The sequence below is a fragment of the Hippocampus zosterae genome, chromosome 14 (assembly GCF_025434085.1).
Source record: "Hippocampus zosterae strain Florida chromosome 14, ASM2543408v3, whole genome shotgun sequence".
NCBI classification, from domain to species: domain Eukaryota; kingdom Metazoa; phylum Chordata; class Actinopteri; order Syngnathiformes; family Syngnathidae; genus Hippocampus; species Hippocampus zosterae.
In genome coordinates this window covers 18841279-18861586 of record NC_067464.1, presented here as the reverse complement: position 1 = coordinate 18861586, position 20308 = coordinate 18841279, and the positions used below count along the sequence as shown (strand labels likewise).

General features: G+C 40.4%; 1 protein-coding gene across 2 annotated transcripts in view; it reads right to left on the bottom strand.

The window, feature by feature from the left end:
• The window catches only part of apoba (apolipoprotein Ba), a 31328-nt gene extending 13265 nt beyond the window's left edge, over positions 1 to 18063 (bottom strand). For both annotated transcript variants that reach the window (XM_052085635.1, XM_052085636.1), the window contains exons 1-18: positions 17269 to 18063; positions 16916 to 16957; positions 15471 to 15583; positions 13263 to 13408; positions 12284 to 12431; positions 12065 to 12217; positions 10396 to 10520; positions 10237 to 10313; positions 8791 to 9247; positions 8503 to 8623; positions 7372 to 7518; positions 6998 to 7209; positions 4610 to 4817; positions 4362 to 4532; positions 4064 to 4264; positions 2292 to 2459; positions 540 to 745; positions 244 to 426 (exon numbers count right to left, since the gene is read on the bottom strand). In XM_052085635.1, the coding sequence (XP_051941595.1) occupies positions 244 to 426; positions 540 to 745; positions 2292 to 2459; positions 4064 to 4264; positions 4362 to 4532; positions 4610 to 4817; positions 6998 to 7209; positions 7372 to 7518; positions 8503 to 8623; positions 8791 to 9247; positions 10237 to 10313; positions 10396 to 10520; positions 12065 to 12217; positions 12284 to 12431; positions 13263 to 13408; positions 15471 to 15583; positions 16916 to 16957; positions 17269 to 17323 (2933 nt within the window). In that variant the 5' untranslated portion in view covers positions 17324 to 18063. The remainder of the gene's footprint in view (positions 1 to 243; positions 427 to 539; positions 746 to 2291; positions 2460 to 4063; positions 4265 to 4361; positions 4533 to 4609; positions 4818 to 6997; positions 7210 to 7371; positions 7519 to 8502; positions 8624 to 8790; positions 9248 to 10236; positions 10314 to 10395; positions 10521 to 12064; positions 12218 to 12283; positions 12432 to 13262; positions 13409 to 15470; positions 15584 to 16915; positions 16958 to 17268) is intronic.
• Positions 18064 to 20308: the final 2245 nt, after the last annotated feature.

Sequence of the window (20308 nt, the reverse complement as noted above, 5' to 3'; positions counted from 1 at the left end):
TCCATCCATCCATCCATCCGTCCATTTTCTGATCCACTTTGCAACTTAGTGCAAGTTTGATGCTCTCATTGATGTCACTACGCATTAACCTGCTGATCGGAAGTAAGGTGTCATACCTTACCCCAAACACGGAACTGCCGCATGCACAGATTTATCAAGTCCATTTGTAATTTACTCAGCAGACATTTTAATACAGAGGGCCACACAAGTGAGCAATATTACTAATCAAGATGTTTCACTTACATGGTTTCAGCAGTCAGAGGATAAGAGGGGGCCTGGTTTTTGGAGGATGTATTTGAGTAATGAACAACGGTGCAGATTTTGAGACCTCTGAATAGAGGCTGACAGTCAGTTGAGTTAGTCTGGTCCACCACAAAAGATGGCACAGTCATGACTTGACCAGAGGTGACTGACACCAACTTGTTGCTATATTAGAAAGAAGGAAGGGATGAAATGATCAGTGAGGGTAACACTCCTAGCATCATGTCATATTTTTGAATCTAGGTAATATTGTTAAACATGAAGTAAATTCCACTAACCTAAAAGAAAAAAGCTGCGTGTTTGATTTTGGTGCAGGAATGGACAGTCTAATTTGGTTTCTGTTGATGGTCACCGTTGCATTGAGGGAGTGTTCATGATACATGTTCGTGTGCATCTCAAGACCTGCCTCCACATAATCTGCCGCATGAACAGTCATTTGGGTGATGAATTCTAATCCAACAGAAGGCATAAATGCCAGGTCACCCTGGACATAAAAAAATCAAGCAAAACAAATGCACTGAACAATGATTGGGGATTGATTTGGTAATACCATATTGGCTTGACAATAAGACGGCCCTGATTATAAGACGACCCCCTCTTTTTCAAGTGCAATCATATTCGTAAATGAATGGCTTCTGGTTTTTTAAATGTAAATTACATCATAACTTCTCCTCAGCTGCCGGTTAACCTGGCCGATCTTCGACCCACTTTTCTCGCTATGTTTCTCCATTTTCTGTTATCTCTTCCATTATTTTCTTCTCTTTTCTTTCTTTCTTACCGCTAATTTTTACTTTTCTTCTTCGTGCTACCGCTATTTTTTTTTTTGTATTCTTTGTGGCAGGGGTTCACTTTGGCCTGGGGAGTCAAGCATTCGTTTCATTTATATCTGGCGTCATCTAACGTCGTGAATGGGTGTAATGTCTCGACCCCGAATATAAGACTATTTATTATATAAAATATAATATAAAAGTTGATTGATAAAGACGAAATTATACTTATTTATCTCTTATTTTTGCAAAGGTTTTGGAAACATTCATATTGACAAGTTATATTGTACAATAAAGGAAAACTGACAAATACTATGTTTTATACATATATAATATTGGTCATTTCTGTCAGGGGTGGTGCGGGGCATGTTGGGGGCACCACCAAATATTTATGGCAAACGTAGGCCCTGTATTCAGTTGTAAGCACAGTTCATATTCAATTAATTTTGTCTGTTTCCTGTTTTCCGGGAAGGAACCATGCTCTCCTTCAAAGTCTAAGTGTAGCCGGAACAGTGCGCATGTCTCAGTTACAAATTTAACGTGGACTTTATCTTTTTCATGGATTTCAATGACATACATAAGTTCCAGAAATCATTTGTTCAACGATTTGAATCTCTCCTCAACTGTCAGTGAATCAAGTCTCTTTGGTGTTTCCCGGTTATGTGTCGTTGGTGTGTCAAGAAGTCTGGAAAGCAGAATATGCCTAAAAAGTCACTTTGTCAATGACATATGGGAGGATATGGCCCTTAACCATAATGGCTGTTTGAAAGTGCTCTATAAATACTGTTGACTTGACTTGACTTGACTTGACTTAACCCTATAACTGTCTTCCTCAACTGGCGGACCGCGATCCACGACCGGACCGCCGACCTCCTCTGTCCAAACCCCGGCAAATTGTATAAAATAATATATATATTAAGCAGGCACAACTTAACAAAATAAAAAAGTTCCTCTGCCTCAACGCAATACCTCTCATTATTTGCTGTGTACTGGCAAAGTGAATAATTGTTATTTTCATGCACCCCATTATTGGTTGGTTGTGAGGAGTGTTAATTTGTATAAGCTTGGCTTGACCATACTAAATTGGCATATAGCCCTGCTCCCCATGACAGCCGTGCATGGGACCGGACCTTGGTCTAATAAAAAAAAAAAATGGGCCGACAGCGTTTCTAGTTGAGGACCACTGCCCTATAACATGGGATGAAGCACACAGATTGGAAATGGTAGCATTGTCTACATGTGAAATAGCATGATATGAATTACTTTGCTTGAAGTGACGGTCATGCCTCCTTTGGCTCCGGGGGCAAACACACCAGCCAATGAAAACTTCATTGGGAACCCCAGGGCGGTGGAAAATGAAATGGAATTTTCCATGAAGATGAAGTGAATGAAGACTTCATTGTCAGTTCTCTGGGTCAATTCAAAAAATATCTGTTGATTAAAAAAATAACATTCAGGAGGATTATGAGCCCGGCATGAAGTGATCAAACACATCACTGACTTTATCATTAGAATCTTTCAGCAGTCTTTACTGAAACCTAAGCGAAAGGGTGAAAGATATCTGCCCGTTATGTATGCAATCTTGAAATTAATAAACAGGATAGGAGAATCATCCGGAATTTCAATTTTCAAGTCACGCCAAATAATGAAGCGCAAATGTATGTACATATTCAATTTCACTTCTTGTCCCCTTTTTCTAAATATCTCCAGGTCTCATGATTATGCAGCTTTTCAGGTACTACAAATGATCGAAAATCAGTGTGCGATCTCACGTCAGTCATTTCAGTAGCACCACTGGACAAGTTAAACGTACAGACAAGAGATGCAACTCCAGCAATTTACAACCACAGGGTGGTAAGACAGAGATTGGGAGATGCCATTATTTCTCTGAAATTCTACAGGTAGAAATTGTACACATCAATCATATTTACATTAGACATTGTATGAAGGTTGGACATTATATAAGGAATTACAACTTTCTGGCCAGTGGGGCAAAATTACTTTATTTCAATTTATGCCTCGCCTCTAAAGGCCAACCTGAGACCCTTGCTCATCAGGGCAGAGAATGGAGGGATATAACTTTTCTGCTATAAAAATGAAACGTTGTTATTTCCATCCATCCATTTTCTGATCCACTTCATTCTCACAAGGGTCGCGGGGCGTGCCGGAGCCTATCGCAGCTGTCTTCAGGCAATAGGCGGAGGACACCCTGAACCGGTTGGCAGCCCATCGCAGGACACACAGAGACGAGCATCCATCCGCGCTCATACTCACACCTAGGGACAATTTTGAGTGTTCAATCCGCCTGCCATGCATGTTTTTGAAATGTGGGAGGAAACTGGAGTACCCGGACAAAACCCACTCAGGCACGGGGAGAACATGCAAACTCCACACAGGGAGGTTGGAGCTGGAATCGAACCCTGCAGCTCTGCACTGTGAGGTCGGTGCACTAACCACTGGAGCACCAGACCACCAGGTTGTCATTTGATTTCACAAAAAGTACAGTACAAAAAGTCCTCAATAAATGTAAAATTGCATACAATTACAGCTTATCCAAGATGTCCTAGATTGCTTTTGCAACATAAAATGTATTTGTTAATCCTGTTGTGAGGATCACATTGTCATCACGGTGTACACACATATGGGAGCCTAAGAACAGCCTCTTGCACTGCGATTGACCAGAGTAGTTACTAGCGACTTGTACCTTTCTATGTTTTTTCCAACATTATATTCCGATAATATGATTTAAGGAGCAGTGACCGTAATATTTCATTATTCAAAAATAGTTGCATTTTTGTTACTAGCACATGGGAGGAATGGATTTCAGTGCATGCTACCTGACTCACCAAACCCAAAGTTCCTTGACATGAAACCGTCTAGCTAATATCAACATAACATACTTGTGATTTTTTTAAATGCAATTATTACAGGTGTAAATCAATAATGATTCGGAGAGACAGCATGTTTTTGTCATTATATTTGATTCCGTCCTCAAAGCGCCACTTTTCAATAATCAAGTTCGTAAATGATCTTACCTGAGGAGGTAAAACTCGGAAGAACACATTGAAATACACGAACAGAGTTTCTGCCATCTTTCGTATTTCGCTCGTCTTCACATACATTTCGTTTCCCAAAAGCTTAAGATAGGCAGTGGCTTCAGGGATCGGCGAAGAATATATATCCTTCATGACCTTCTGGACACTCTTTGCAATGTCATTCAGTAGTGTCTCTGAAATCTGAAGAAGGTCACAGTGTATACATGAGCTCTTTGCCCTTCATGTAAAATGTCCTATTGATGAAGTTCCATTAAAAAATGCATGAAAAACAAATCACCTGTCTCCTATTTGCAACTTTGTCAAGTGCCATTTTGTGCAAAACCTCTTTGATCATCTGGGATTGATCACCTGCCCAATACAGACCTCTGGAGATGGAATCCGGGAAGAAGCCATCTTCTCCAAAAAGAGCCTCGATTGTTGGTTGTAATCCTGTTCCCTCAACACAAATCTTAAAGAAGGGAATTTTTTAAGGCAATGTTTTAACATTTTGATTTCACTACACCATAAAAATACTCATAAAAATACCTCAAAGATGTCATAGCTGTAGTTGAAAACGTTTAGAGTTGTCTCCAACATAACCTCCTTGGGTAAAGTATTTGTGTCATCAAAGATGATGTTTACACTGAGTGACCCCACAGGAGATTCAATCTTGTAGTTGCGTGACTTGCCATCGATGACCTCGTTAGGGTTTAACAGTCGATTTTGCAAAGCCAGTTCAATATATTCCTTGTACCTTTATAAATAAGAAAAATATCAGGAACTTACATTCCATGCATTTTATATTCACAATGTAGTATTTTTAAATTGTGCACAGCCGCCTGTATTGACTTGAGAGTCACAATAGCCCCCCCCCCCCCCCCACTTCAGGTAGAGGAGAGAGAGAGAACAATAGAATAAACCTTTATGGGCCGTAAATATGAAATGTATCTTTTTAATGTTATCTCATGTACAAGTGAGCCATTACAGTGTACCACCACCAGTCATCACTTGTTTCTGTTGTTAATACATGTGCCATTGGAGGAAGGGTTTTTAGAAGAGCTCAATTTTTTGCTTTCTTATTTGCTGTAAAACTGATCACATCTTAAAGGGTCATACATTAGGAATCTGTTCCACTTTGTTGTGCTATTGCTGTATAATGTGCAATAAGGCTTCCTATTGCTCTGCCATCTTACATGTACCATATTTTCCGCACTATAAGGCGCACCTAAAAGCATTCAATTTTCTCAAAAGCCGACACAGCGCCCTATAATCCGATGCACTTTATGTATGGAGTTACAATCTCTTGATATTCCCCATTGAGTTGTTTCCCTGTTAGTGTTCTGATGCCATCTAGTGGTGATTATTAGCAGGAACCAATTGTAACGTAAAAGGGTTCTGCCCGACACTAATTGATATGAGCATTCGCCAACACACACTTCAACAGACTACGACTTTGTGAGCATATCCACAGCCATTATGTCTTTCATTTTGATCACTTTTACCCTCTCTTCCAGCATCAGAGCTCTTCTTCTTGTTGTCGAGGACTACGAAGCATCCCGTAGGTGTTTTTAGCATGATAACAAGCAAAGCATTCGAGGAAACATTCGTTTATTTGAATGTCCATCGAGCCGTAAGCAATTTACTCCTCATTAGTGCACCTAATCAGATGCTACGGATCTAGCTTCAGTATCTACACACATAGACAGTGAGGTCCCTCTTGGCCAATCGGAGGCCAGGATGATGCTCGGTAAGCCAATGGCAAAGCAGCTATGAGTATGTTGAGTCAAGGAAACTCGCAGCTGTGACCAAAATAAACATTGTGCACTATGTAAACCAGTGTGGTGGTTGCTGTTGCCTTTTTTCGAACGAAGCAGTAGATTTCGCTGTTGGATAAGACTTCGTTGTAGTGAGGCTGGAGCAGAGAAAATTATTTATAAACAGGGGGGTTTTCGTCGTATGGGGGACAGGAGAATGGGAATAAAGATTTTTTTCACATAAGGGGGTATTTTTGCCCATGTAAGTTTCGTTCTAGAGGAGTTTCACTGTAAAGCTGAATTGTATTGTATTCTCTTTAGCATAGCAACATCTAGTGGATGCCTACCGCAATCACAGCCACTATTGGAGTGTCTATTCTATGCACCTTATAATGCAGTGCACCCTATATATGAACACAGTTTTAAAAGAAGCCATTCATTGTTGCAATGATGCCAGAAGAGAAGACCACAACCAGGGTGTGTCTTTTGCAGTGAGAGGCCCTGACTTTTGTTTGTTTCCCAGCCACTTCAGCTTCAGCTATTGCAGGGAAATGCTGATTCATTTTGTGAACAGCTGGAAGACATAGTCCGCCACAGTGACCTGGGTCTTTACCGGATCCTTCTATGAGCAGTTCATATCCGAAATACTGCACTCAGAGGCAGATGCCTGAGCCACCTCATCTGGCTCCATCTCAATGTGAACGAGAAGCGGCACTACTCTGAGCCATTTCTGGATGACCGAGGGACAGACATCCTGCAGAGGACTCACTTCGACCGCTTATATTCGTGATCGCATTATTTTGGCCACTACCCGCACCTTGTGGCCATAGTTGTGGGTGGTACCATCGGTGTAAGAATAAATTAAGACATTTCCATTTTGGCTCAACTCCTTCTCGACCACGACAGACTGATGCAGAGTCCACGTTGAATGAAGACTGATTTCTTTCTTTTTACTATTTTATCTACCTTTTTTTCTGTCAAATTATTACTGTATATGTTTTATGTTCAATAAACAAACAAACATCACTGCAGACCTTGTCCCGATCTGCTGGTCAACTGACCATCCCTCACTCATGAACAAGACCGAAGACACCCAAACTCCTCCTCTTGGGCCAGTATCCCAACACCAAACTCTGACACAGGTCTGTGAAATTAAATGAATACACTTGAAAATACTCACTGGTGCATTTGAGGCTCATTAGAGCTTTGGATATTTTTTAGGTGGGAAAACACAAAGTTCTTGAGTTGATCATCCTCCATGACTTCCATATTGGTCACAATGTCTGTCACAAATTCTAGGTCTGGGTTCTTCATCAGGATCAGGTAGGCTGCAATACGTATCTCAATGTGACCTTGAGGATCCTGATACACCTCCTTGAGGAAGTCTTTTATCTGTTGGCAAACAAATGATACCTGATGAATTAGCTGTTATTATGCCAGTAAATAGAAACAGATATTTATTTAGGAACATATAAATCTGCTTCATATAGCTGTTATGCAGAAAAATAAATATTTCATATGACCACCTTTTCATACCACGTAAAATCACTATACCTGATCATTAATGTCCATCTGCCTAAAAGCCTGAATAACGGCTTTTTTGTTTGATAATGAAATGTCACTTCTTTTGAAACGATTCATAATGGAGGAAATTAGATCAGGGCTGACAGTTTGCATAGCATGACCCATGACTCCAACAACCTGGTGATCAAAAAGCAACAAACATCAGAACAGGATACATCAAATACAGATCTAACCCTAACCAAACCTATAAAATAGGGCCTGAACGATTAATCGGCTGGCTGAATATACCGGTATCATATAGGCCTTTTCAAAATAATAATAACTGCCCGGAGTTTGCCAAGTAAACGGCGATATAAGTTTACTTTCTCATGAAACCGTACATGTGAATTAATCCTCTCATATGCTCCCAATGCCTGTAAATATACACGTGTGTGTGTATATGTGATATATATACATTATATATACAGTATATTTGTCATGCTCTGTTCATGTCTCAGCATCCGAGGTGATCGGGAAGGCGTTCTCTCCTGAGCCGCACATGTCACGCATTACAATCATCTGCCTTTATAAGCTCTGCTTTGCCGACAACCTGGTGTCAGATAATGTGCTTGCCATGCTCACGACTCATGTCCCAAGTGTTAGATTATCGAGTAGTTCTTGACTTTGCGTCACAGCGATTTTGTTCACATTTTTTATTCTCGTGTAGGTATTGTTCTTTCTTAGTTGTCTTCATTTCTCGAAATTGGATCTCCTTGTCTTTTCATTACAACCACTTTGTGTTTTCTCGAGTTATCCTGGCACTTTTGTGATCAGCGACCTTTGTTGTTTTTTGTCGGTATTGCGTTTTCTGTAGTAAAACGTGTTTATTTTGTTTGTTTATCTTTATCCGTGTCTACGTTTGTGGGATCCACTTGGTTCCGGAGCTATCCAGAATTTGACAAATTGGGGCTCGGTTTTACAAATACTGTGGTTAGCTAGTACCCAGTTCAGAGTGTCCCTTGCATACTGCCCAAAGACAGCTGGGATAGGCTCAAGCACACCTGCGACCCTTCATGAGGCTGAACGGCTTAGATAATGGATGGAAAGATGGACTTAAATTCAAAAATCTGTATCGCTCAGGCCCCACTATAAACTGCCTAGGACAAGTTTGATCATCCATACCCTCAATACAAGGAAGGTCATTGCCTCAGGGTCCCTCATTTCTCCCGTGCAGTCATTTAATAGTGACCACATGAACTCTGACACAGCTTTCACCTCAGGGGTGATATTCCCTTGATGGAACCTGTGGACATTATATATTAGATACTGTATTGTATTTGTGGTGTAAAAATACTGACATTAAAACTGATGTCAAATAAAGTAATCCACCATTTGTCCTGGGATAGGCTCCAACTATTGCCATCATCCTGAACAGGGAATAGAAAATGAATGGTTGATTGTTGAGCTTACTTCTTTACTGTGTTGCCAAGAGCATACATGATAGCTTTGCTCTGTTTGTACTGAGCCATGCTGAGCATATCTCTGACTCGTGCTGCATCTGGGTTTTCCTGAAGACTCAGCACATAGATCAGGGCATCAGCCTCAAGTGCCAAACCATCCAGGCTTCTGATGGCCTGAAAGATACCACTGATGCACTCAGGGGTTCCACACTGAAGCAAGGCCTGCCAAGCAAGCCACGAAGATGAACGCAGCATCTCAGTGACCATCTTGTTCATCGTCTCATTCCTCAGGTTACGTAGGGTAGACACTAGTTTATAGAAAAGGCTAGTCCTCTTTTCACCATGGTCAGAGCCTGTCAAAGACTGGAGATCACTCAGGGTCCTCAGAGCAGCATCTTTTGTCTGGAAAGGGGATTTGTCCTCTGGATTTTCAAAGTAGAGTGGTTTTTTGTGGTTCGGGTCAACATCTGCACCAATACATGTTTATTCGGATTATTATTATTTCACAAATTTTGCATTTTCCTTGAAAATATAATCATAATAATAGAAAAGAAGGTATCGTATTTTCTGCACGATAAGGTGCAGCTAAACGCATTAAATGTTCTCAAAAGCTGACAATGCACCTTAAAATCCGATGCACCTAATATAAACAGATTGTAACTCTCTTCCCCCATTGAGTTCTTTCCCTGTTAGTGTTCCTATGCCATCTAATGGTGATTATTAGCAGGAACCAATTGTAACCTAAAAGGGTTCTGCCCGACACTAATTGACATGTGCATTTGCCAACACACATTCCAACAGACAACGTCTTTGTGAGCATCTGTGCAGCTATAATGAAACGAAGATAATACCAAAGGCACAGCACATATACACAAAAGGACAGTTCTCATTGTGACAGCTGCAGCGGTTGTGAAGGCTAGAGCCTACACAACCGCATCAGTGGTTCTTAACCTTGTTTGAGGTACCGGATCCAACCAGTTCATATGCGCCTTCACCGAACCCTTCAGTAGTGAAAAATTAAAATGTGATTTTTTTTTCCAAATTCAAGATATAAAAAATGCATTTATTAAAAACAGAAAAAAGTAAACACAATTAGTATGAAGTATAATTTTTTTCATTGTGCACAAAATGAACCAGCCAGTGATGGCCAAGCGGGCGTATCATAACTACGGTAATTGACATGTTAAGTTGGGTGTGTCTTAACTTCCATGGCAGAGGCTCTGTTGAACCCGAGACTGATTCACCGAACCCAGGTTAAGAACCACTGCTCGAGATAAATAAAGCTGTATTGCATTGTGTTGAATTCCCTTAGCGTAGCTGCATCTAGTGGATGCTTTGTGCAACCGCAGCCACTATTGTAGCTTCTATTCTATGCGCCTTACAATGCAGTGCGCCCTATACATTCAAACAATTTTAAAATAATGCAGAAAATACGGTACTTGACATTTAAACGTACCAAATACTCTGTTGTTGATCCTTTTGTAACTGTGAAAGCTGAGTTTCTGGGTTACCATGGACAATATTCCATTGTCCCTGCAAGGCAAATTAATGCTTGAACAATAATGCATAAAATAATATACAAAAGTAAAGTAAACTATGATATAGGATGGCTTACTTAGCGAAGAAGGGAAGGTAGATGTGTTTTTCTTTGCACATAGCAGTTATAATGTGCCTTTCTTTCTCATGAAACTGGTAGTTGCAGTCTTGCTTGCTTGTAATGAGCTTGGACAAGGGTCTGTGCTAGAAACCACAATTCACAACAACATATACCGGTAAATCAAAGCTATGCGCTCCATGTTTTGGGTGATTTTGGTTTTGGTTAGTTTTCAATTTTTCTCAAGTTTTCTTTATTTCCTTGTGGGCCGTGTGTCTCTGGTTAGGTTTTTCCGTCCACCTGGGCTAAGTTTGTTCTCACTTTTGGTTTGTTACTTTGTACCTTGTTTTGGGGCATTGTTCATTTATTTTTGTTGTAATTGTTCAAAAATGCCTTGTTTTACCTTTTTGTTTTTCTAATTCAATATTTTTGTAAGAGCACAACTACTTTCCTCCCTGCTTCCCTCCATACGTCCCATGACAATGTGTGCAATTTAAGACCGACCGGTGTAACTTGTCATGGTGCGACAAATCAAGCCAATCAGACTGTAGCGAGAGGAAGCGCAACCCAATAGTCTGGGCACACACAGTCACGCATGCTCATGCGCAAGTCGTCTGCCAGGTACTGCCAGACATATCCCGGTCTCGCTGAGTTTTTTTGGCAAGAATATTGATTTTAATGTTGAAAAAAAAAAAACTTAGAAGGAATTGGACAGCCCTCAAGACAAATAAAGGGTAAACATATGCAATGGTGACTTTGTGGACAGCTGCATTATCGCACCTGGGAAGTCACCACCAAAATCATCATTCTCAATATGTCTTTTGGTAAGCTTCTATTTTTAATTGATTGTAAATTCCAAATAATACAATGTCAAACTGGAAACGGTTCGTGTTTGGCAACCTCCCAATAAATAAGCCAAAGTAGCCACTTAGGCTAACGTCGGCTTGTGCACCATACACAGTGAGTGCATGTGCATTTGTAAGGGGTACTAATTTGGTCATGGATGCAAAGGGGGGCTGGATAAAATAAGGCTTGATTCAAAATGTCAGAGCAGTTCCAACATTGTATGTTACACCTTTAGAACATAGAATATTGTTGTATTTCATCTGGGTTCAGAACTAGGACAATATTATCATTGGATGCTAAGGTACCCTCTCAATCTTCTGCGCTCAACCCCAAGTTCTACGTTAGCATGTGTGCCTGTCCCCATGGCTGTTTGGTGTTTTGCTGCAACAAAGTGTGTGTTTATCCATCTTTGGATAACCCGGAATTTCATGACCTGGCCCCAAATCGCTTTCGAATCCTCAAGGCTTTTTGTCTGGGCTTTAATGATAACTGCTCGCTAAATGGAAGATGAAGTTAACTGCATTGCTTGTGACTCATTTGTTGCTGGACATGTCTCACTTTTGACTAAAATTATGAAACTAAGTACCACACACACCCATGTCACACATGTTGGACAAAACTCGAAGCAAATAAAAGGAAAGCTTTCGGAAGAGATATTGCTGTGTGCTCATATTGCAGAGGGTTTTATTATGAATAGTATGAAAGTTTGTGTTTTTGTTTATTTCTTTGTTTTGGGGTGGCAGGGGTTGAGGGTGGTCTTTAGTGCACGAATGACTAATCCTACAGTGATATAGGTAGCAGTTGGACTCAGTTCAGTCTCAGTGGGCAGCTATTGTTGACTCACCAGCTTTTGCAGAAACGCAAGAGGACTGTTTATGAGTTCCCGGCCGTAGAAGTGGTCGCACTGTGACAGATCTCTCAATAAGGTCACATCTACTGCAAAATCCTTCTTTGTGTTCACCAACCATTCAGTTAAACACTGGCCATGCAATGTGCTCTGAAAGAAGAAAAAAATGTTTTTTGTTTTTTTTAATGATGGAGCATTTCGTGACAGGATAGAAACCTGGAGGCTGCTCTCCTCTTCATCCGTGGCTGGAACTATGAGAGCAGAGATGATTCCTCTCTTTACATTGACGATATACACAGGTTCATTTGGCTCAGGGTACAGCTGAACACTGGAGATCTGTTGCACTGAGAACTTGAGGGGGTTTCTGGAGTGGCAAGAGTGAGACATAATATTGCGGCAAAACATTTTTTGGTATTTATCTTCTGACATTTCATTGACACTTTTACAAATGCTCCCATTCGCTTATATTACTAAGAGCAGGGGAGTCAAACTCATTTTTGTCACGGGCTACATTGTAGTGAAGGTTTCCCCTGGAGGGCTGTTATGGTGGTCAATTTTATGATACTATATAAATGTTTAATCACCTCCACACATTACATACACAACACACAACATATTGATGGATAACTAAACCAAAAGTCATGAATAATGCCTTGTTCCATCAGTTTACATTAATGTAATATGGGGTTTGGTAATGAGAAAATACTTGCAACAGATGATGTTATTATGGGATACATATGACAGTTTGAAATTATGGTTCAGGATTTAGCAAGCATCATGGAACTTGACATGCTTGATTTGCTTTCACGGGCCACATAAAATGATGTGGCGGGTCAGATCTGGCCCCCAGGCATTGACTTTGACACCCGTGACTTAGAGGGTATAATTGGAAATTATTCAAAGCATACTGGTGTTCCGTTATTGAATTGAATAATAATTAAGGATTCATTTGTGCATTTTGAAGTAAGAGTAGTGTCGTGCCGAGCTCCTGGATATAAATTAAATTAACACTTTGAAAAGACAGAAGAGCTCAATGGTGATAAAAAAAAAATGCTGTACATCTTGACTGATATAGACTGGGTAATATGTTAGGAACGAAAGGATGCTCCATCATTTGACGGAACTGAGAACTCAATCTACAGCAGGCTGAATTCAAAGTCACCTCGAAAGTCAACGTGAAAAAAATGATACTCACCTTCCCATGGCTGCCTTGAAGGCCCCTGAGCCAGGGGACTGTTTGTACACCGGTTGGCCATGAGGATCAATAGCAGCCACCTCAGTGATAGTGCAGTCCATAGTGCGCATGACGAATCCACAAATCTGAGGGACTTCAATCTCTACCTAAATATACAGAGCAGCGGATGAGTCACTCCTGCCTGAGCGGTATTGTGCTGGAGGTTTTTGTTTGTCCCAGTATAAGACTAGGACCTATGGGGTCAGTGTTTCTTTTGTTTGTTTGTTTGTTTGTTTGGGGGATTTTTGCCCCAGGAAGTGTTACTCGGAGAATGTAAGTCCTCGATGACTGACCAGACCAAGTACAGCTCTGGCCTCTCTTTAAAGAGTACATTTTTGGAACTAATTTTTCTTCACGTAGATATGCTTCACTGGGGCTCTTCTCTGGAGCCAGGCTTGGAGATGGGGCTGTCTTGGAATGAACTTTAATATAGATCCATCTATAGTTACAGATGTTTTTGACAAAGGCACACTTACTTTAATTCAGACTTCAACTGCATGCACCATATCAAGGTTGGCGCAATAAATACATTCCAATAACAAATATTAAAGCCATATTTTTTCAACAATTATTATGATAGAGTATTGTCCAAATGAACAGTATGCGTGACTCTTTTTCTCCTATTACCAGAGGTGGGCGTTCTGTCACAACTGACGGAAGGGCCATCAACCCGCCCATGTTGCCGCGATGATGGCAAACGTTGAAAAACTGACAGATTCAGCACCCGTGCAACTGGGTTTTCGTCCATCATCGGAATCGTCTCCAACCAGGTCCATACTGACAAACTACCATTTCACTGAGAAGTGATGGAAATTTGTTCAAATTGCTATGAAGGAAATTGGGGGAAAAAAAGATAAAAACGTGTTCAATTTGCTATTAAAGTGGAGTTCTGTAGCTTGGCCGCTCTGCTTCAAAAACATGCAATTGGAGGGAATGATGGGTGAAATTTGAATGATGCACCTTTTTTATGCATAGTATCACTGTGAATGGTGTCATTTAAAATTCATTCAGTACCAGCCAATTCTAGACCAAGTCTGAAAAGACGTCTAAAAACGTCTTTGGGAGTGAATGAGTTAAATGAAGATTTTGTTTAACAATTTAGGATTGTACTATTGCTATAGTATGTTTTCTGTACCATACTTTGGTACAACAACAGCTGCTGTGAAAGTGCGATATAAATAAAGTTGCGCTGAGACCTGTGACATGTCTTGGACACTCGAGTGAAGAGAGACGTGAACCATTCACCACCTGGTGATGTGTTGGCTCTGATAGTGAGGGGAATATGTCGGTCTGACCAGATAGATCCGATCATATGCTGGTAATGACTGGTGGAGTCCTCTCTAAGAGAAGCATCAACAACCACCTCCGGCAACTTTGAGCACGTCCCAGGGTGGGAAAGGGAACATTGACTCCAAGTGAACCATGTTCTGTGCCTCTATTGTTGCGGCGGCCGACCATAGTTGGTGCTTTCAGATGGTCAGTGCCTGTCATGGCTGCAATTTCTGAACTAGTTGGTGGATGCAGTTGGAGGAGTCCAAACAGGGCTGAAGGCCTCCGGAGGAATTTGTTAGGTACCAAGAAGCCAAGTAGAATGCATCTTTGGTCTTGTCTGAGTTTGGTGAGAGAATGAAGAACGTATTCGGGACAGCTTCAAAGAAATTCCAAGGCACGAGTCAAAGTCTCGTGAGGAGGAAGCGGTGCAACAACAACACTTTTGAAAAGTGGGAATGAGGCAGTGCTGACCTTGACACAGAACATTGTGAGTTGGTGGAAAGAACACTTTGAAGACCACCCCAATTCCACTGACATACCTTTCTGTGCGAAAAGAGAGTCTTGGGACCCTCAGGTGTATTTTCCTCTTTCTGGGGTTGAGATCAGTGAGCTGGTTAAAAACCTTGGGAAGCTCTCTAGGAGAGGGAAGTCTAGATTTCCTTGCTTAAGGGAATTGGGCATGAGAACCGACACGAATCTCTTTCAGCACTGACTTACACCAAGCTGTTGTCGTTATATTATTGATTCATTGTGAGATACATGGGGCTTACGGGGCTGGAGACGGGGGTGGGGAGATTTATTTATGTATGTGTGGAGAACGAGTCAGTAGAAAAAACTCAGACAAAGGTGAGATCAGAAAAGTGAACCAAATGAAAGCCACATAACAAAAAGTTTTACCTGACAAGTAACTTTAAGTGCACTTTTCAAGTTGGCAGTGCCCACCGCACCATTCCTGCTCTCTGTGATGTATTGGTAGATGTATTTCTTATTGACCTTAAACCTGGATGTAACTGCAGCAACATATTATTACATGGTTATATCAATTCTGTCATGTCTTCAAGATCATTTACAATTCTTTCATGCTGATCCAATAAATGATGTTAAGCAGTGTTTTACATTCATTGAAATTGAATATAAAATACACACAACCAGAATACTACTCTGCAGATAACAATGACATCTGGAGGTTTCCACATTTCTCAGGAGATCAAATCAATGTGGCAACAGTGGTGGGGTTGTAATTTCGGTATTCCTAAAACTGTAACCCTGAACAAATTGGCAAACCCACTATCATAAAAATATTCACCGTCTTGCAGAGAAAACAATGCTGATTTTAATCCTGTTTGAAGTAAGTCATTTTTAACTAAAGTACTGTAAAAAAAAAATGGGGGGGGGGGGAATTCAAGTGGCTGTCGCCCCAAATTCCATAGTCTCCGGATCCATAGTGATTGTCACTTCATGAGAAGTCACTTTACAAGAGAAGCGTCCATAAAATACAAAAGACGCATGTCTTGCCACATTACACAATGGCAAACTGAAAAATGTGCAGAACGGTCACACGCAAGCATTGATGTATTTATTCATCACGTATATGCCAAACGTATATTTTCAGTCATGCCATGATTGGCTGTTGCAGATAAGACTAGCCATAAGTCAAACAAAAAGGACATCAATATTTCTTTATATTTTTAATGTCTTAGTTATAAGCAACTCACTATTAGTATTTCACCAAACAAAAATCTCAAAAATGAAATAATAAGAACAATTTTACTAGAAATCTATGCCTCATAAGCATCTTGGTGGGCATACAACACAGCCAGGTTTCTTAAACGATTTTCCACTACAGTAATCACAGCAGCAATCAACATCTGCACAATACTTCCTGGGCCACTTGAAATAAATAAACAAACAAATAAATAAATAAATTCCCAAACAATTTTGCCTGCAACTTGACAACTGTGACTTAATTTAGCACTCAGTGAGATCCAATTGGAAACCCCTGTTCTTCAGTAGATTCAGCTTTCCATGTTCTCACTAAGTTTGCTACAATATGTCTGTTGTCCAAATTAATCATGACCAGCACAAAGTTCTGCTGCTGCTTATATCTCTTGAAAATAGGTCAGATGCCTATTAGTTTAGTAGAGCTGTCATTGATTGTGATTATTTTGGACGTTTTACCTCCCCTGACCTGTATGCAAGCACATTCACATCTATGTATAAATGAATACAAAAAGTCACAATTAAAACAACTTCATTAACAATGCACGATTGGTAATTAAAAGAGCAGTGAATTATGGTAGTAAATGAAACATACAGCACTATATGTGTTAATATCAACTTACAGAGGCAGGTTGATGGGTTCGCTTTACTGCCATTGTCTTGCTCTGGAAAAGGAAGGGGGGGACATGACATACTGTATGTATAGAATTTTAAATATGTAACAGTTTTGATTTAAAAGAGATTGGAAACACAAGGCCATCATAAAAGTAACAAGAATATATTTTAAAGCACAAAGAGCATATTGTTACTAGTCTGCTATTGATGTACAGTACATCGTGATGGCACTGATTCCTATTTGAAGTTTTAATTGAACAGGCATGTGACAAAGATCTTTCGGCAAGTGCTGTCCAATTGCTATATCTCAGTGAACACCCATCCCATTATGCATTTGCCAAATGAAAATCGGATTACTTACGAGCCAGTGAGTAACTGCTCAGTAACATGAGCAGATATAGTTTGTGGTATCCCATTATGGGGTTAAAAAAAATCACTTTTTTCCTGTAATCCCAGTTATCTCAGTCTTATTTTTGTTTCACTCGCATTTCTGTGTGGCACTTTTATGAGGTTCAGTACCGCTGTACAATCAATACGGTAACAAAGTCTGGGAGGAGAGTGCAAAGTTCAAACTTTGATTGAATGAGTGCAAGTATTTCTCTTGGTGCCACACGAGTGTTACCGGTACTTTGGCAAGTATTTTACATCAGCATAATTACTGCTGTGTTATGACTTATAATACAGTACTTTCAAACTGTACTCTGATACAGTTACTACAGTAGCCTGTTAAAAATGTTATATAATCCAAGTATCATAATCTGAAAGCAAATTGATTAATTTTAATTATTTTTGTGTTTTCTCCAATACCAAATATGCTAAAAGAAAAAGAGAAACCAACTGATGCATATGTTTACTTTTTTCCTGCTGATGAATGTTCCTAAATACCACTTGTTCACCGTGCTGCAGATGAATGGATGTATGGATAGATAAATAGATAGATGGAAACAAACTTTGTTTTAACGATTGAAATGGAAAAAATAGAAGACAAATTAATATTACGGAGGAAACCTTTGCAGTTAGCTTGAAACTCACACACAATAACACATACTGTATATACACGGACACTATCATAATTTTCTTTCAATACTTGTAATTTTGATATGATCCGAACATCGATCCATCCATCCATTTTTTAATCCACTTCATCCTGACAAGGATCGCGGGCACGTTGGAGCCTATCCCAGCTGTCATCTGGCAGTACTGGTTGCCAGCCAATCGCAGGGCACACATAGTCTGTACCGGTATGCCACGTTGTGCTTATGAGTGACTTTATTACAGTTTCTAAGCTTTACCCAAAAAGATACAGCTCCACGTTGTGTCAAGACTTGAAAGTGACAAATTTATGGTGTTATCTGAAGAACTTCAGAGAGGGTTCCATTTCTTTCTATGAAATGACAAGACTATTAGACTATCTCTCCACTGAGAGGTGTGACCAAATGATATAGGCCATGGGTGTACAAATGGGGACTTTGTCTCACTACTTTTTTGATTGTCAGGTCGCATAATTATCATATCTATCCATTCCATTTTCTGATCCGCTTGTCCTCATAAGGGTCACGGGGGGTGCTGGAGCCTATCCCAGCCGTCTTCGGGCAGTAGGCAGGGAACATCCTGAACTGGTTGCCAACCATCCACGCTCACACTCACTCCTAGGGACAATTTGGAGTGTTCCATTAGCCTGCCATGCATGTTGTTGGAATGTGGGAGGAAACTGGTGTACCTGGAGAAAACCCACGCAGGCACGGAGAGAACATGCAAACTCCAGACAAGAAGGCCGCAGCCGGAATCGAACCCTCCAGCTCTGCACCGTGAGACTGACGTGCTAACCAGACGACCACCGGGCCACCCTATGTGTACATGGGACATCAGATCTGAATGAGAGTAGACTGGTTGGATACCTGGGGTACCCGAGATGTCCTAGACCTGGTCTAATTGAGGGGGGGAAATTTGTTTTGAAAGATTTTTTAAAAATTGGACGCAAATGTCAACGTGTCATATTTCAGAGGGGTTTATTTTGAAATGGGACAGCAGTTCTGAATAGGAGTACCGGTAGTCTAGTTGGATACCTGGGGTAGTGTCCCCTTGACCTGGTCTGGTTGAGGGGTACTATGAATTTATTTTTTAATGATTTTTTTTAAATCTGGCAAAAATGTCAAAATGTCATACTTTAGAAACCTTTTATTTTGAAATGGAACATCAGATCTGAATGCCAAGACTGTGGTTGGAACAGGGGTGCCCTCGTGTGTTGAAAACCTGGTGTGGTTGCGGGATAACTACGATTCATTTGTTGATTTTTTTTTAAATATCAGGTGAAATTTTAGTCATTGATGTCGAGCTACCATTGACCTTATTTTCTATGTCAACTTCAGAACTCTTCCTGGCGGTATTCTGAGTTTTCATTCTCCCTGGGCGAACTCATCGTTGCCCCACAGCCAAGAAATTTTGTAACATTTTTTAAAAATCGTAACTACTGACGTGCATACATTAGTGGCACTTTTATTTTGAAGATGGCCAACGCCGCTCGCTGGAGCCACATTACCGTAACGTAGAGTATTAACAATTCCAGTGGCGGCTGGCGTCACATCAATTTTGCGAGTGGAGGCCGGCCTGACCTCAGTAAAGCGGCCGAAGGAACGATGATGACCAATTATGCTGCTGCATTTTTGTTGAATACCACTCAATGTCAATCCGTAATGTAAAGAAATTTTTGCAACACTACGTTGCAAGTTCAACGAATGTTGTGGGCGGTAAGTATAATTCTGTCAACAAAGTTTGAGCAGTGACGTTTTATAGTGAATGTACAGTACTTACCATCTCATGGCAGCAGATGGGAGCAATGGGGAGTATGAGACGGCAGCTCCACTGGAAATGGCACTATACAGTCTTTCAGCAAGCATCATAAGGACTTTCTGAAATCGGCTGTTTTTCCTCTTCTGTATTTTTTTAATAGATATCAACAGAGGCAGCAAAGTATAATCCATTTTTCATTACATGTGTGTGTGATAATGTAGTTGAACAAAACAACATAACAGTTTGAAGCCACTGGTCCTGAAAGGCTTAATGTGGGAAAAATCGGTTAAAAAGTAGTGCTATGCAAATGAAAAAAAGAAGCTACTGTTGAACCTCATTACTACATACCTCGACGGACATAACGAATCTGTACATTACAACCGTGGCTCATTGTAATCATTTCTAACAAGATGGCCGCCAAGTAGAACGTATAATACAGTATGAAAATTTCTAAATGTAAAAATATGAATATGTAATCCAGTATAAACATGTCAATTACGTGTATACAGTATTAAGAAAAAATATTTTATAAGACATGAAGTAGTGTTCCTATGGAATGACCCAGGACATGCTGGAGAGACGATGTCTCCCAGCTGGCCTGGGAATGCCTC